Raw genomic sequence first — 18721 nt, forward strand, 5'->3', positions numbered from 1 at the left:
ACTTGAACCTAACATGCCATATCATCTGATCCTCTCCTGCCCCAAAACTTAGAAACTATTGATTTCTAGCCCTAATTTACAGATGAGGAAAGTAAACCCTACATTCTTTCAACCATATTATGTCATAGAGATAACTTCTGTATGGGTTAGGGGATGAGAAATTTTATGTGGTAGGAGACTGTTTTTGAACTAAGCTTAAAAGAATGGCTGGTATTAAAATTGGGATAGCTTCAAGGCCAAAGGAATGATAGGAAAAACATTAAGTTCAAAGAATAAAGAAAGGAGTAAGGATGGTTTAAGGGGACAGTGACTAGATCCATGTGGCTGGAGCTGAAGATTGTTGTAAGGGAATTACAAGACCTGAGGCTGGAACAAGCCAGATCATGAAAAGTCTTGAACACCAGACTTAAAGAATTTGGACTTTAACCTATAAGCAAATGAGGAGGAGATGCAATTTCAAACAGGTTATTACTTAACTGTGTAGCAAGGCTTCCTCCGTACTAAGTATTGGGAATGAAGAGGTAAATTAGAATTTCAATCCTCAAGAAGTTATAGGCCAACGGATGAAAGAATACATATAATACTATAGATGAACTTTAAGAAGGTTAACCTGGTGGGATGAATATAGTATGAATCAGGGAGCAGCAGGGAGGACTCGAGAGAGCAGGCAAGAGGTCACTGCACTAATCCAGGTAAGAGGTGATGAGGATCTGACCTCAGGTAGAAGGAATGACTGAGAAAGCTTTGGGAAACAACAATACATCATTTCACTACATTTATTCCCTAAGACTGTAATGCAGATTTTCCCAGACACTGTAGGGTCATCTCTGATGGGGAACTCTAACTTGGAAGAGTAGAAATGTCCCTAAAGAAGAGCCCACTCTACTCAATTCCATATCTGACTTAGCATATTTTGAGCCAATCCAGCACCTCAGCGAAGTCCAGCAAGTGTCCAAAGCAAACTAAACACCATCTGAAAATATGTGCATGGTTACCATTTTCTGTCAAGAATTAGGTAGTTGATGACTGAAATGTCTCAGTCTAGGTTAGTCTTTTTTATTTAAAAGCCTGATCAAACAGCTTGTTCAACTCCACAGAATACACACTTGTTAACCTTTGTATTTTTAAACAAAGATGAAAGAGAGGAGGAGTGGGCACAGTAAACAGACCCAAAATATGTTCTGGAATCCTTTCTACACCCAAACATCAGTCAACAAGGTTTTCCATCTTTATTCCCAATTCTCAGTTTATGCACCTCTTCATCCAGTTAAAAATTAAGCGATGCTTCCAGAAAGGTGACCCAATATGATAGGTTTGGTAAAATGCTTTCTCTTATGTACTGTCAACTTTCAAAAGAAATAATTAAGTAGTTACCACTTATGAGTGGTAAGACTGCACCTTCTTTAAAAAAAAATCTGGACAGAAGCAGACTTTTGTAGTTGTCTCTTTCTATTTCCACAGTAACAAAAATTTTATCTGACAACCACATTTAGGTCTTCCTAGGGATCCTGCACAACTCATTTGAGCCTAGAAGGACAAAAGCAACATCTTGTTATACAGTAAAGATCTTTTTATTTAGGGCAAATTCCACAGGCTGATTTTTTTCCCTGATATTTGTGTTCCACTTGTCCAATGTCTAGAATAATATGGAATCTGATCATTTTCCCCATTCTCGGCCCAATCTTGCTGATGAATAAAGTTATTTTTTTTAAGTAATGAGTAGGTTGATACAGAAAGAGGAACAGAGGGATACAAGTTTGTGTAAGAAGAAAGCCAAAGTGAGAGAATACAAAGAAGTCTGGGAGTCTGGAGTCTCAAATTTAAGCTCTGGTTTTGCGACTTACTCACCATATGACCTTTGGTAAGAACCTTTCCTCCTAAGAACCCTTAAAAGAAGCAGATGTATTATAAGGATAAAAGTTACACAATGTTTTGAGTTCATGCACTATGTTTTATATTTTTAAAAAATTAGTATGAGTAGTACCCCTTCCCCTAAATGTACTAGAAAGGAATATAAGTTCTGTAGAGTGAACTGCCTAGGTTCTAATATAGGCTTTTTCACTTAGTTCTATAATCTTGGTCATGTATGTTGCTTAATTGTTCTGTGTCTGTTTCCTCATCAGTAACATGGGAATGATAACACGACCTACCTCAGGGAGTTATTTTGAGGATTAAATGAATTAACACATGTAAAACACATACAAACAATTCCTGACTTCAGAAATTCAGCTATTTTAGTTTTTTTTAACTTGCTAGCCCTCCTATTTAAGCAGACACTAAACTGCTCAGGTTTGTATTGGCTTTGAGATTTTCAATCACCTCAGTAACTCTAGGCCCTTTTTAATAATTTCTATAGTTCTGCTTTCTAGTTCCAATTATAAATGGTCAACTTCTTTCCACCACCTTCTTTGTGTCCTTCCACCTCCACTTTAATTACCAAGCACTCAGCTACTCGGTGAGGATCAGTAAACTATAATAGAGACAGTACATAATTAGGTCATCCCGGTAACCAGTCTTTTTAAAGATTTTATTTATTTGACAGAGATCACAAGTAGGCAGAGAGGCAGGAAGGAGGGGCAGGGGAAGCAGGCCCCCTGCCGAGCACAGAGCCCGATGAGGGCCCGATCCCAGAACCCTGGGACCATGACCTGAGCCAAAGGCAGAGGCCTTAACCCACTGAGCCACCCAGGCACCCCCAGTCTTTTTAAATGGTAGCAGTAATGGCTGGCTTATCTGAGAAGCTACTGGTATTGCTCAGTGGTTATAACATTGTAGTTATAAGCCAGATTCCCTGGGTGTAAACACAAGCTCTGCTGTTTCCTAGCTATGTGACCTTTGGCTAAGTTATTTAACCTCTGTGGGCCTATTTACCAAGGTTGTTATGAGAATTAAATGAGTTAATCCATGTAAGGTACCAAAATTTGGTACACTGTAAGTGTTATCATTATTATTGCTATTATTATAATTATTTGTTCTCAGTGGGGAGCCACTTTTCCAATACAGATTTTTCCAATGAAGCAACCTCAGAACAGACTATGACTAAAAGGCACCAGCATTCTATGTGATTTTGGTGAAGTTCCTTCCCACCTCTGTGCCTCAGACACCTCATCCATAAAATGATCTGGTTGGACATGATGGTATCCTGGGTTCCATGAATTATAATATTTTACCATCTTAGGCCATTTCTGTTCAGATTTTCTGTAGGTTCCAGATGTGATCAAAGTCCAGTAGCCTTTAAAAGTCTTCTTACTGTGTTTTTCATAGATAAATTATTTTGTTATATGGTCCAGTGAAAACGTAATTATAATATTTTGGTTTGATTGGAGGTAGCAGCCAATTTGTGTGATGTTCTGGTTATTTACTCACTGCTTAGTATAATTACCAGGTTTAAGGTTTGGGTACGAAGAAAAGACTCACTCTCTACCCCAAATTAGGTTTTAGAATGATACTGAGAAAAGAAGTACCTAGTTGGGATCCAGGAGAACTGAATTTATGCTCTAACTCTATTGCCAGTCTGTTGTTTCACTCTGGATAAGTCCCTACCCTTTTCTAGACTTTCATAAAATGAAAAGGGAGAGAGGAGTGGGCACCAAAGGCCAACAAGATCTCTAATCAATCTTTTTTTAAAGATTTTATTTATTTATTTGACAGGGAGTGAGATCACAAGTAGGCAGAGAGACAGGCAGAGAGAGAGGGGGAAGCAGGCTCTCCAACGAGCAGAGAGCCCGATGCGGGACTCGATCCCAGGACCCCAAGATCATGAACCGAGCCGAAGGTGGAGGCTTAAGCCACTGAGCCACCTAGGTGCCCCAAGGTCTCTAATCAATCTTAATCTAATTAATCTAGTAATCCCAATTAATCTTGAAGAGGGAAAAAGCTGAGGGCACTGCGTGGAAAATGAGAGGAAGCCATCAGGATGTTCAACAGATAACTTAAACTTTATAAATCCAAATTCAAGCTCTTGCTTCCTACCCGCCTCACACAATACCTGCTCTTACTTAAAATCTTCACCATCTCAGTAAATGGTAATCACTTTTTTTTTTTTTAGAAATCATATTTTTCAATGCTCAGATCGGAAGTTCAGCAATCAGCCCTGACTCTTCTCTTTTTCTCGCAATGAATACCTAACCTGTCAGTAAATGCCATCGGCTCTACCATCAGAACACATCCAGAATGCAGCCCCTTCTCTCTTCCACCAATACCACCCTAGTCTAAGCCACCATAACCTCTCCCCTAGATCACTGTGGTAGTCTCATCTCCCTGGTTCCCCCTTGCTGCTACAGTCTCTTCTCCACAGACAGTAAGTAAGCAAACAAATGCATGTACTATAGAAAAGTGGTAGATGTTATGAAGAAGGATTCTTTTAAAATATAAGTCATTCATAATACTTTTCTGCTCAAACCCTCCAATGAATTCCCGTATCAGAGTAAAAACCAAAGTCCTTTTTAAAAAAAAATATTTTATTTATTTATTTGACAGAGAGAGAGACAGTGAGAGAAGGAACACAAGCAGGCGGAGCGGGAGAGGGAGAAGCAGAATCCCTGCCAAGCAGGGAGCCTTTTGTGGGCCTCAATCCCAGGACCCTGAGACCATGACTTGAGCCGAAGGCAGACGTTTAAGACTGAGCCACCCAGGTGCCCAAAACCAAGTCCTAATGAAGATTTGAGATGCCCCTCATTAAGTCTGCTCTCATATGACTCTCCATTTACTTAAACTAGCCATACAGACCTCCCTCCTGTCCTCCATCACACCAAGTGTGCTCCTATTTCAGGCCCTTTGTGCTTATGGTTGCTTGGGTCTGGAATATTACAACCCAAGATATCTCTGCGGCTCACTTATTCATTTCTTTCATGTCTCTGCTCAAATATCACCTTCTCAGTAAGGCCTTCTCTGACCAACAAATATAAAATAGTCTCTCCCACAATGAATCTCTGTCTCCCACAATCTGTTAAGCTATTCTTCGTGACACTTAAGTCTCCTCTTACTACACTGTAAACTCCACAAGGGGAAGATTTTTGTCTGCTTTGTTCACTGTTGTAGCATTGGTGTCTATTACAGAATTTGGCATATAATAAGTGCTCCATAAGTATTTGTTGAATAAATTCAGATTATAAAATAGGATGGTAGGTTATTTGCACCTAGAACTCTTATACATACCAATCCACCAGGGGCGCCTGGGTGGCTCAGTGGGTTAAGCCTCTGCCTTTGGCTCAGATCATGATCTCAGGGTGCTGGGACTGAGCCCCGAATCTGAATCTCTGCTCAGCAGGGAGCCAGCTCCTCTCTCCCCCTCTGCCTGCCTCTCTGCCTACTTGTCATCTCTCTCTCTCTCTCTCTGTCAAATAAGTAAATAAATAAAATATTTTTAAAAAATCTACCAAACTCAGTCTGGTGAGTAAGTAAGAGACACAAAAGCCTTACAGGCTTTAGCAGTTTCTATTACAGATACCAATTAAGGTTCCTTTGTCTCTCTGAATCTCCTACTCCCTATATATGACTTGACAGATGTAGGATTTAAAAAAAAAAGGAACATTTGATTTGAGAAAGAAAGAGTAAGATGGAGATCCTAGCTCTGTCACTTTGAAGCTGTTTGACTTTAGACATGTTACCTAACCTCTCTGAACATAATATTTACAGTGGAAGTAACAATAGTATAAAAGTATGAAGAGTATTATACTTGAAACCTGGCTACATGTCGAGGGTAGAAAAGAGGATGAGAAGCAAGAATGGGATAAGAAACTGATCTGTAACTGTAAAGTGCTATTGGAATATATCCAAGGTCACTGCTCCCAGCTTCACATTCAGAAAAAGGTATTAAGGAATCAGTGTTACTAAAAATGTTTTTCTGCACTTTGGGAAGGGACATTAAAAATAAAATACTAAGTACGACAATAAAGTAGGTGGCTCTGGCTCAAGCTAGCCTGTACAAAGGAGGCCAGCCATTCCCAAGAAATTCCTGCCACAGGACAGTTGCAGACCCCCCGCCCCCCAGTGGCCAGATAGTGGGACTACACTTCCACAAGCAAAGAATCTACTCAAAGCACAGAAAACAGAATCTATGATTGAAAGGGTGGGCCATTTCAAAAAGCTACATCATCTAATTCAACAAAGCCCTTATTAAAAAAAAAAAACTTTCATATGACCCTTACTCCCAGAATTGTTTGATTTGTACTTCTCACTTCCCTCCCTTAATTAACACCCTGAAATGCCATTTATACAGAACCTCAAAGCAAGCCACCATGATCAATGGAAACTCTGAGAGCAGAATAATAATTCTTAATTTAACCACCCCACTAGATATCTTCATTAGCTCTCACACCAAGATTAGACACCCTCAATTTTAATTAATTTGTATCTTCATTAGCTCTCACACCAAGAATAGACACCCTCAATTTTAATTAATTCCTAATACTACAGACTTGGATAGTCAAAGATACCAAAACATGTTCCCAGTATGTGCAATAATATAACCAAAGGAACTGAGGAAGAAACTAGTAACTAACTTAACTGGGGTGGTACTTCTGAAAAAAACAGAAATATATTTCAACCCCTTACTTGAGTTCATTCTTCATTGTCTTTAGAGACTTATCACTTCCCAGTGTTTGAAACATCCATCAAGACCTATAATCTATTGTTAGAGTTCAGTAATGTTCCCACTTAATCCATAGAGGATAAAAGGCAGCCACCGGTAATACTGCTGACCAACTCAGTCTACCTTGATACATTTCTTTTCAAATGCCCACATTTAAAAAGTCTGTGCCATACAAACCAGCATCTCATCATACCAGCATCACAGTGTTATCATTCTTTGTTGTTGTTGTTTTAATGGTTATAAACTCCTTGAGGGCAGTGATCTCAAGATACTTCTGAATTGTGTCCTCTTTACCCTGACCTCCTTATAGAACACAGCTAGGCATATAGCAGGTGTTTAATGAAAAGTGGTTGATGGATGTATACTTTTTAAAAATCACTTTAATATGGTCATCTGTAAAGACAGCCGAGTCATGATAGGACCTTTTGTTCAGTAGCCTGCAGTTTATGCACCATTATCAGGACACAAAAGCTGTAGCTAATTAGATATGACCCTTAGTCTAGAGTGTTAGTGAGGCCAAAGTTCAGTCCCTTTTAGGTAAATTGTATTTCTGCTTCATGGTTATAGAGTCCATCCCCAAAAAGAAGTCCAGTTTATATGAAAGTAAATGAACCATTTCCTCATCTAGAAATACACACCAGAAAGAGTGGTGGCATTTACTTTATCAAAAGGACAACACTTAAAAACATAAAATTATGGGGGCGCCTGGATGGCTCAGTGGGTTAAGCCTCTGCCTTCGGCTCAGGTCATGATCCTGGGGTCCTGGGATCGAGCCCCGCATTGGGCTCTCTGCTCGGCAGGGAGCCTGCTTCCCTTCCTCTCTCTCTGCCTGCCTCTCTGCCTACTTGTGATCTCTCTCTGTCAAATAAATAAAATCTTAAAAAAAAACCATAAAATTATGACTCCAGCTGTTTACACAAACCTAAACATAAGCTAAATATAGCTAGTTATTTCTCTGGCCTAGGTTGCATTTGTTACCTCTTCATGTTAGTTTTGTATGTAGAAATTATTATTAATTCCTCATCTCCTTGCTAGTAGTTTCCAAATCCAAATACTAAAAGGGGACTATTAACTGCATAAACCTTCTTAGGTTTCTTTCCTACTGTTCTGTCAAGACCTGATAATTTTAGAGACATTCTTCTATTCATCCAGAAAAGGGCTGGCATCACCAATTTCAATTTACAACTGAAGAAATTTGAGAACAGTGTCCCTATGTGGCCTTCATATAGGCTGAGACAAAGTATGCTTTAACTTTAGTACAGCAACAGAAACCTGTCTCTGAAGTCCCAGAGGTGTTCAGAACTCAGGTACTTTCAGGAAGGTTGCAAGATACAAGGTCAATACACAAAAATCAATTCCATCACTATATACTGGCAGGGAACAATTTCAAAGGGATATAAAGAAAACTATTTCATTCATGACAGCGTTAAAACTAAAATATTTAGGAATAAATCTAACAAAAGTACAAAATTTATACTCTTAAAACTACAGAACATTGCTGGAAAAGAGCTAAATAAATGAAAAGATCCCATGGTCACAGATCAGAAGATTTAACATTGTTGAGATGGCAGCACTCCCCAGATTGATCTACAGATTCAATATAAACTCTATCAGATTCTCAACTGGCTTCTTTGTAGAAATTGACAAACTGATCCTAAAATTAATACAGAAATTCAAGGGACCCAGAAAAGCCAAAAGAACAATCTTAAAAAGAACAAAGTTGGAGGACTCACACTTCCTCATTTCAAAACTTACTAAATACCTAGAGTAATTAAGACAGTATGATATTGCTAAAAAAGCAGTGGGATATAATTCAGAGTCTAGAAAGAAAAAAAAACACTTCATGTTTATAGTCAACTGATTTTATACAAAGGGTGCCAAGACAGTTAAATGAGGAAAGAATCCACAAGTGTTGTTGTGGTAACTACACCATTTGTTGATATCTACATGCAAAAGAATGAAACTGGACCCCTATTCACATATTATGAGTTATATAAAAACTGAAATCAGTCAAAACCCAAAACTTAATAGTTAGGAAGGAAACCTAGGTATGAATCTTTGTGACCTTCGATTAGGCAGACCTTTCTTCTATATGACACCAAAATCACAAGCCACCTAAGAAAATAATAGATTGGACTTTATCAAAATTCAGAATTTTTGTGCTTCAATGGATGAAAAGACAACTCACAGAATACGATAAATATTCACAAATAATAATTTGTTATAGGACCTGTATCCAGAACACATCAAAAAACTCTTAGAAGTCAATAATAAAAAGACAAAAAGTCCAATTAAAACTGAGTAAATGTTCTGGATAGAGATTTTTCCAAAGAAAATATACAAACAGCCAATAAGGACATGAAAATATGGGCAATGTTACTGGCTATTAAAGAAATGCAAATGACAAACCATTTTGAGATAGCACTTCACACACACTAAGGACAAATATAATTAAAAAGACAACACGTACTGGCAGGATGTAGAAACACTAGAACCCTCATATATTGCTGGTGAGATTGTAAAATGGTGCAGTCAATTACGAAAACAGTTTGTGAGTTCCTCAAAAGGTCAAACACAGAGTTACCATATAATCCTGAAACTCCATTCTTAGGTATGTACCCAAAAGAATTAAAAATATTATATTCATATACCCACAAAACATTTGTATGAATTTTCATAAATGTCCATAGCAGTATTGGTCATAGAAGTCAAAAGGTGGAAAGAACTATAATGTTCAACAATTGATACACAGGTAGATAAAATGTGATACATCTGTATGATGGAACATTATTTGGTTATAAAAAAGAATAAAGATTATAAAAAAGAATACTGATACCTGCTTCATCATGGATGAACACTGAAAATATTATTTTATATGAAAGAAGCTGGCCACAAAAGATCACATAGGGCATGATTCCATTTAAATGAAATGTTAAAATAAGCAAACCCACTGAGACCAAAAGTAGATTGGTGGTTGATAGTTGTTCAGTGTTTGGCAGCGGGGGGTGACACTAGGTGACTAAAATATTTTATTTTATTTTATTGCATTTATTTTCTTTATTTTTAGAGAGATATAACTGACATGTAACATTGTGTTTCAGGTGTACAACATAGTGATTCAATACTTGTATACATTGTGAAATGATCACCTCAATAAGTCTAGTTACCAACTGTCACCATACGAAGTTACAAAAATTTGTTTTTTTTGTGATTAGAACTTTTAGGATTTACTCTTTTGGTGACTTTCAAGTATGCACTACAGTACTATTGACTATAGTCAGCATGCTGTGTATTATACCCCTATGGCTATTTATTTTAAGATTAGATGTTTGTACCTTTTTGATTAAAAGGTTTTAAAATAGTGGTGATGGTTTCCCAACTCTGAATGTAACTAATATACCAAAAACCTTTGAACTGCACACTTTTTTTTTTGAAATACTGTATTTATTAATTTGAGAAAGAGAGAGAGTGAGCATGAGTGGGGGACAGGTGTAGAGGGAGAAGACGGCTCCTCGCTGAGCAGGGAGCCTGAAGTGGGGCTGGATTCCAAGACCCTAGGATCATGACTTCAGCTGAAGGCAGAGGCTTAACCCAGGCATCCTGAGCAGCACACTTTTAAAGGATGAAAATGAATTATGTTTCAATAAAGCTTTTTAATTAAAGTGATTTTTTTTTTAGATTTTATTTATTTATTTATTTATTTATTTGACAGACAGAGATCACAAGTAGGCAGAGACCCAGGCAGAGAGAGAGAGAGAGGAGGAATCAGGCTCCCTGCTAATAGCCCAATGTGGGGCTTGATCCCAGGACCCTGGGATCATGACCTGAGGGGAAGGCAGAGACTTTAACCTATTGAGCCACCCAGGTGCCCCTCAGTAAAGCTTTTATTAAAAAATAAAATAAAATTCAGGTATTACCTGATCTAAATCCGCAGCATTCTCAAGTAACCAGCACTTCTAGAGTTTTAGGCTTATCTGGATGAGCCACTCCCAACCCTAATGTGGCCTGTAGGTTGGTAGCAGGAAATGGTTTAAGTGAGAAAGGCTGGTGGCACCCATGAGTGTGCAAGGGATGATTGTGCATAATTCACAGTCCTATAATTTCCATGCAACACCCACTGAAAGTAGCCCTTACTGAGCAACAATCTAAAACATCTGTCAGGCAGGCAGCTTATAGAAAAAAAGCTGGTAAGTGCTGCTCTAGAGAGGTTTCTCCATATGGTAAACAAATGTTACAGAAAACTCAACTATTTCTATACCCTCAAGGAGCAAAGGGTTGTTCACTAAGCATCCTCCTGGCCTACTCAAACTTATTTAAGTGTTAGCCAGTAAACTATAAGATATTGGGTCTTTTTTTTTAAAAGGGTGCTATAAATGTGAGATTTCATAATTCTCTTCAAATATGACAAATGCCAACAAATACTGGTAACTGTAGAGAACATTACAAGGAATGGAAAAAAAAATCAGCTTTGTGTTTAAGATGAGGATAACTTGGGGCTCCTGGGTGGCTCAGTGGGTTAAAGCCTCTGCCTTCTGCTCAGGTCATAATCCCAGGGCCCTGGGAGGGAGCCCACATCGGGCTCTCTGCTCAGCGGGGAGCCTGCTTCCTCCTCTCTCTCTCTCTCTCTCTCTGCCTGCCTCTCTGCCTACTTGTGACCTCTGTTAAATAAATAAATAAAATCTTTAAAAAAAAAAGATGAGGATATCTTAACTCTGAATTCAACATTTCAGAACTTGATGGAAAGCTGGTAGGGGAATTCTGAGGTAGAATAGTTTATTCAATATCTTTCTTTGTTTTCAAATGATTACTTTACATATCATCAGCATATTTATTGGCCCAGCCAGTCACTTCTAACAAGCATCCTCACACATAGATTTAAGTGTTGCTTGTGAAAGTGTGGTGGAGGTCTGACCCAGCACAGTCTCAGTGAGGGTCCGGTTATTTTCAGGCTTTGAGAAAAGGTTGCCAAAATGGCAAGTAAGCAGAGACAGATTAAAAGAGAGAGACAGCAGCTGGCAAAATACTTCATTAAATCACCAGGTCCTCAAGCCATCTAGTTTAGCTTCCTCAGGAACTCTTGAATCAGGCTCTAATCTGAAGCTTAAAAAGCCCAGCTATTAATTTTGCACTCCCCTCAAGTCATCTAGCCTTATAAGAAAGGTGCTGGGATTGATCTGATCTGTTACTCTCCAGATGTTTAAAAAAAAAAAAAAAACAGAAACAAAAAACTTTAGGGGTATGCCACAGGTGTAATAAGGAAAATATCCTGAAAAGTAGAAAGAAGTGTCTATGTTTCCATTTAGTTAAAAGCACGAAAGAAGAGAAATGAAAGAAAATCTGGGACAGGCAGCACTTGAGGAAGCTGCAGACAAAGAGAAAATGGTGGAGGTAGGGGGTGGGGAGAGGTTTCCTTTTCCCTCTCTAACCAACCTCACAAAACTTGATTTTTGTTTGCTTTTCATTTTTCAGGATCATGATTTCAGGTTTGATTATAAAATAAGTCCCTTGCTTACCACACCTAGGCTGCATTCTGTTCCCTGTTTGAGCAGACTTCCAAATGAAACTGATGGTCTTGATACCACCATGGAAAAATAAAATAAAATTGTCTAGGTCCCTAACTGCAACTCATAATCCCACCAAGAGCAGTCAGAGTACAAATAAGAGTCGTTATCCTAAGGATTCATTGTTTTAAATGTGTATATGCACACCAAGGGAGAAAATTATTACAGGGAAAAAAGACACTTAAAAAAGAAAATTTAATGTGCCCACAAATTCAATATATTATATTGATATATCTAAGTTTATAACACAGAGAATGAAAGTCTGATGAGGTAAAATTAGCACTGGCAAGAAAGTGCCCCAAAGTGACCCCGCAATTGGAAGGCTACAAGCTTCTTGGAAAACATCTTTTACTGATGTTAACCTTTGGCCGAGCTAAAAGAGATACTCTGTGGACAACAAAGAGGAGACTTCCATCAGTACATCTTGCACATATTTCTAAATGGGATACTACTACCCAGTGTGGCTACTTGGTCCTCTGGTTCTGATCACTGGTACCCAAACATAACTCACTAGTTATTTGCTGACGATGAAGAAAGGATGCTTCTTTACAACATACTGACTCTCAAGGACTATGGACAGAAAGCGTCCCACTATCTTCGTTCCAAAGCAAAATTCTGCATTACAAAATAAACTGCTCCTTGCAAAAGTCATAAAACTTACCTGATAACTGAAGAAGGGAGAGGAGATGGAAAGGGGATTAATAAAATGTCTTCTTCTTAAATAACTAAGAGGAAAAAAAGCAGGATTTGCCGATCTCAAAGCACTACAAAAATACTACCTATTATATAAAGATCAGAACAAGTTACCAAGAGAAAAATTAAAATGTTCTTTTTGCATCCGGATAATTAATCTAAATCCCAACTTTTATTCTGGCACTGTCTTCCTTAGGGCTCAACTCCCAAGAGTATTTTCCATATTATTGTGCTGCTTGCTGAAATAGAGAAGGTTTTACTTCTGTCAAGTGGGCAGGTGGTCAATTAACAAAGTTGTAGTCCTGTTTGATCTCTGAAAGAATACAGCTCCATTAAATATCATCAGGGTTGTACACAAGCCCCATTATTATTCCTTCTGTTCAAACCACATGCTCAATTAAGTTGTTGTTGTTTCTGTTTTGTTTTGTTTTGTTTTGTTTTAAAGGACCACCTTCAGATTCTCTCCTCCCGCCTCTCTCCTTTGAGCAGAAACATTGTAGATGTAGAAGAACATAGAGTTATTCCAAAAGTAACTAAAGTTAACCCCCTCCTCCAATTAACTAATATGTATGAACACACACAATTGGGAAAGGGAGGAATCCGACATTATTTGAAGCCTCTAGAATTTTTAGATCTTTTAACTCGAATTTAGCACACAATGCATGCAATACAGACAGGGTGGAAGTTCTTGCTTTGGCTTTAAAAATCCCTTGCTTTTCACCAAACTGTGCCCCAACAAAGTGAGGGAAAGAAAGAAAAAGTAAGAAAATGTCAACTTTTAGACTGGGGTTGGTTGCATTCTGATAAAATTGAAAATTTTCAACAAACTGACTCAACAATTCTCTATATCCTAGAAATGAAAATTCTCCTTTAACCTACAAGACAGGAATGCCAGTTTTCCCTTTCACCAGACTCTCATAGCCAGTGCTGCAACCACAAACCAGGAAAGATTCATTATCTTTTACTTTCTTTGGGTACTGCTAAATTCTCACTATTTAAGGTCAATAATTTAAGCAGGTCTTTCTAACAGAGAAAATGTCCCACTAAGACATGGGATAAAATAACCTAGCTTACTGCACACCTGATGGGAAGAACTTTTTGCTTTCTATAGCTACTTCCTGTAAATCTCAGGTTATATTTTCAAAGAAACACATCCCTTAACAAAGATTTGAAATTGTTCATTCCCTCCCTATTAATGAGTTAATTGTTGGGGAAGGTGTGCAGAAGAAAGAAGGTTCCAGTTTAGCATCATGGTTATGTCAAGAAGCACCTGAGACGTCCCCATCCCTCAAAAAAGTTCATCGTAGAACTGACTAGCAACAACCCTAGGGGAAAAAAAAAGTGACCCTACCAAGTAAATCTGTTCTTATAAAATGAAGAAAACCTTTTATTCCACAGTATAACGACATTGCAAAAATATTTCAAAAAATACTAACTGGAAAACATTTTGATGACCTTTGAAAATCCTGTAAACTAAACACTTAAAATCTAATACTAGGATGTAAAGACTGGTAAGAAGCTGTTTCTTCAATAACCCTAAAAATAATATTTTATGAAATCCTATCCTCCTCTTTCTGTCCTAACACTGTTCTATCAACCTTCCAGGAACAAAAGCATCAGTGAAAGGAGGCAAATTGTTGGATTTAAGTCGCCAAAGATATGAAGGCCAACAAAGACATTTTGAAAAAGTCACAGATAAAACAAACAGCTAAAACAAAACATAACAAGACACAACTCCAAGGGTACATAAGTACCCAGCACACCTGAGGAGTTAGTTCCTTGGTTAGTATTCCCTCTCTCACTGAGATAGACTAATATCTTTGTTGGGGTTGGGGAGAGAATCCTCAACATGATCTCCAATAAGCTCAACAAATGCGGGAATAATTTTTAATAAGCAAGGTATGTGAAACTGATCACCACTTTTCTCATATCCTAATTAAAACTCATGGGCAAAATTATGGCTTTAGGTACCTAACAGTTCTTACTAAGTTTGTTAGAGGTAGCAGCTCATGTTTCAAAATACAAGCACGTCTAATATAACACTGTAGGACTTCACTTTAATTAAAAATGCAAGCATATTCTTAAAAATGAAGGAATATATGGGAGAGCCTCACTCCTCCCTCCTAAAAGCAATTTCTGAGCACAGTGGACTAGCAGGAAACTCTTAAGTAAATTTTCCAACACTTTATAAGTCAGATTCAAACCTGGCTAAATTATTCATTAAAAAAAAACATTCTCCTCTTCTATGGGCCTGATGCAAACTTAAAGTAGGGGACTGTGGATCTGCTGTACTCCATAGAGAAAATAAACACTTTACAAGAGAAAACCGACTCAAGCAGCTACTTCCAACATGGTCAACCTGTAAGAGTAAATACTGCCCAGTGTTTACCTACAAAATTGTCCTCTCCTTTTCCTCTACCTTTGCTTGCTCTCCTGCCGGGTTAGATTCTCTCTGCCGACTCCAACCCTGGGGCAAGTCCTCAATTGTTGCCAGGGAATGAACTTCACCTTGTCTTCATGCAGTGGCCCTCAGAGCACAGAGAACTCAGACCTTCTTCCCTTAATCCGGCACCTCCATTTTATCTCTTTGGAGGAGGCGGACTGAGAAAAATTTGGGCCGATCTTTTTGCCTTTAACCTGCCAAGATGGCCACAGGCTGGAGGGCAAACCCTAACACACTCTAAGAGATGAAACTGCCCATATTTCCTGTCCAGGTCCTCAGATTTGGGAAGAGGGAGAAGAAAAATTACGGAGGGCTTAAGAGCTTTATTTCTGAAGGTGGCTCTTACTATTGGACTTAAGTTTGGAGCCTTTGGGACATGGAGCACCATGAGGTACTGAGGATTTTAAGGGGCTAGAGGTAAGGGAGGTGTCCTTATGGTATCTGGAAGGGCACACACCAGCACCCAGGAGCCTCGGTGGTGGGGACTGGGGCACACAGTGGGGGTTCTGAGCACAGTGGTCTTATCTTTGACAGGCTAGGAATACCCAGAAGGCTCCAGATTCAGGATGGCCTTTTTTTTTTTTATGGAACACTGTTGAACTCTCACAGGGGTAGAGTGTTCCCATAGGTAGGAGAGGAGAGATACCCCAGAAGCCAACTAACTACATTCAACGACATGTCTAGGAGGAGAAACTTACCGCATGTCCCCATAGGGTCCAGAGTAACTCTCCATCCAGGGGCCCATCTCGCTTTTGACACAGCTGGGACTTGGATAGGGAACTCTGTTCACCACACCGCCGGGATACCACACATCAGGTGGCGGGAAGTCACCTTCCTGGCCTACCAACCCCTGAGGTGGCCGAGTGTAGCCATAGGGGGCTACAGACCCTGCCTCGCCAGCGCTGCTGCCTCCGCTCCCGCCGCAGGGCCCATACAGCTGGCCTTCTTCGGCTGTGAAGAGAGTGTGCCAGGAAGAGGAGGCGGTGGCGGAGGGTGATCCTGAACTGGGTCCCGCTGCACCCCCACCATGCAGGCTCGACAGATCTCCGTAACGGCATTGTGCCGCAGCAGCCGCCCAGGCGCTACCGTAGTCCAGCGGGTTTTCCAGCTTGATGCGGGCGTGAGGATGGGGAGGGGGCGGAGGGGGCGGCGGCCCGGCTAGGGCGAGCGGAAAGTTGTAGTAGTCGCGATTCTGATAAGCCGCCGCTTCATCTAGTGCTCCCGACTTGTAGAGAGAAAGGGTGGATGGCAACTCAAGTGTTCCGGAGCCCCCGGCTTCACTCGTGCCCGAACAACCCAGGCTGTCGCCATCCAACCCTTTGGCATAACCTGCCTTGAAAGGAGAATACTCAGCAGTTTCTTCCGTGCCCTTGCTTGCGCCGTCATCCAGCAGAGAACCTTTGCATTCAGCCAGCGGGGCGCAGGGACGTACCGCGGGTGGACCTCCCAGGATTGGGGCATACATGCAATCCCCCCGAAGCTGTTCCCCGGGACTCAGATGCTCTAATGTCTCCACACCCAAGCCCATGGACACCGACACTGCCTTACACAACTCCTTGGCGCTGTCCGAGATGGTTGAACTGCCCCCTAGGTAACTGTCCTTGGAGGAGGTGGGAGCACCAGCGGCCTCCCTCGCTCTCCCGCTAATGCTACCTTCGGATACTACCTCCTGCTGCTGCTGAAGGAGTTGCATGGTGCCGGCCTCGCTCAGGATGTCTTTAAGATCGGTGGAACAGCTACTTAAGCCCGGGAAAGTGGGGGCCAGCAGGGACAACGTGGATGGGGCAGCTGAGTCATCCTCGTCCGGTGGTGCTGGCTGCTGCTGTTGCAGCCCCTTGCCGGTGGCTGAAGCAGCTCCAGGCTCTGGAACGCAGCCGCTCTCCGGATGGCCCTTGGGGGCTGACTGTTGTTGGGAAGGCTGCTGTTCCTCGTCCAGGGCCAGGTAACCTGTGGGGCCTCTTCTCTGGGCTTGGGGAGAGCCATCGTCACCCTGCTGCTGTTGCTGCTGCTGCTGCTGCTGCCGAGAACTGGTCTCCTGCTGCTGCTGCTGCTGCTGCACACGGGCGCCGGGAGGTGCTGCGCTCGCGGCCTCAGGGTGCCGTGGGCCCGGGTTCTGGATCACTTCGCGCACGCTCTGGAACAGGTTCTGGAAAGCTCCTCGATAGGTCTTGGATGGAGGCCGAGGATAGACCCTCCCTAGCCCTAACTGAACCTCCATCCTTGAGCTTGGCTGACTCTTCCACCTAATTCCTTTATCCCGTTTCCCCTTCTCTAGCTAGGAGTTCAACAGGCTGCGATGCGGTAGTCCTTGCAGCTAATTGCCCACCTGCGGGAAGCTCCTGGGAAAGAAACTTGCAGGAATAACCACGCAAGAGCACTCTGACAGACTTGAGGTCTCCTGTACAGGAAAACAAGCACTGGACACGATCTGCCCTGCTAGGCTCACAGCCTGCTCCTGAAATCTTGGGAGGGTAGAGTCAAGAGATGCCCAAGTCTCAAAGGAAATAAAACAAAAACAAGAAAAACCCTCTGCCTTCCAAATTCAGTGTCCACTGAAGCAGGTGCAAGTAGGAACCGGGTTATTCTCTTTATGCTTTATTTTGGGTTTGAGGGTTTGTTTGGGTTGGTTGTTTTTGTTTTCGTTTTTAATCGTCTACTGAAGCCCCCACTGCCCTCTGGCCTTTCATTGTTTGGTCTTTGGTCCTGCAAACAGGGCCGGCTGCTGCGTGCAGTAGGAGGTGGAAAGGAAATGAGGGGAACCTGGGGGCCCGCCCCGCGTACCGCCTAACTAGCCGGGTCCCAGCTGCAGTGCTGAAGCGGCTCACTGTTTGCCCGGCTCCCCAACGCCCTCTTTGCAACGTGCAGCTAGCTCGCCTGTTCGCAGCCAAAGGGAGTTACCTCTCTGCAAACTCGGGCTGGCCGCGCTGGGCCGACTGGGGGCGGGGGGTGGGTAGGGGGACGGGCAGACAGGAGCGGGCCAAGGCAGCAACAGAAGAGGAGGGGGGGGGCGGGGTGAAGGGGAGGAGGACAAAGGCAGCCCTCAGTCCTACCCGGCACTTTCCTCGCTTCCTCCGAGTCTCTAGCTGTTTTTAAAAACTTCACCGAAGAGGAAAGGGCAGCTCTGGGGCGGAGGCTTCAATCCGCCACACTGCAAGAAGCGTTCGCTGTAGCTGAAGCCCAGCTGGGGTTGACGCCGTACGTCCCTTAAGCGCCTGTCCGGCACTGAAGTGGCTATCTAGGTCGCTTTCCTCTGTTGCCTCTTCTGCCTCTGCGTTTATTCCGGACCCTCCAGCTCTCCCGGCACGCTGGCTCACTGGGATCTCGGAAGGGGCGCTGGGAGGTGGAGAGCAAATGCAACAGTTTGCTAGTCGGTCCCGCCCCCGCCGGGCCGGCCTCCTTGCCTTCCCACCTCCTTTCTCCCTCCCCTCCCCT

At 41.7% G+C, this 18721-nt stretch overlaps 1 protein-coding gene across 2 annotated transcripts in view; it reads right to left on the reverse strand.

Moving 5' to 3' along the window:
* The window catches only part of AR (androgen receptor), a 207409-nt gene extending 189171 nt beyond the window's left edge, over nucleotides 1-18238 (reverse strand). For both annotated transcript variants that reach the window (XM_032845588.1, XM_032845589.1), the window contains exon 1: nucleotides 15988-18238. In XM_032845588.1, coding sequence (XP_032701479.1) covers nucleotides 15988-17507 — 1520 coding nt within the window. In that variant the 5' untranslated portion in view covers nucleotides 17508-18238. The remainder of the gene's footprint in view (nucleotides 1-15987) is intronic.
* Nucleotides 18239-18721: the final 483 nt, after the last annotated feature.

This window comes from Lontra canadensis, unplaced genomic scaffold (genome assembly GCF_010015895.1).
Source record: "Lontra canadensis isolate GAN:19392208 unplaced genomic scaffold, GSC_riverotter_1.0 scaffold166, whole genome shotgun sequence".
Classification (NCBI taxonomy): Eukaryota; Metazoa; Chordata; class Mammalia; order Carnivora; family Mustelidae; genus Lontra; species Lontra canadensis.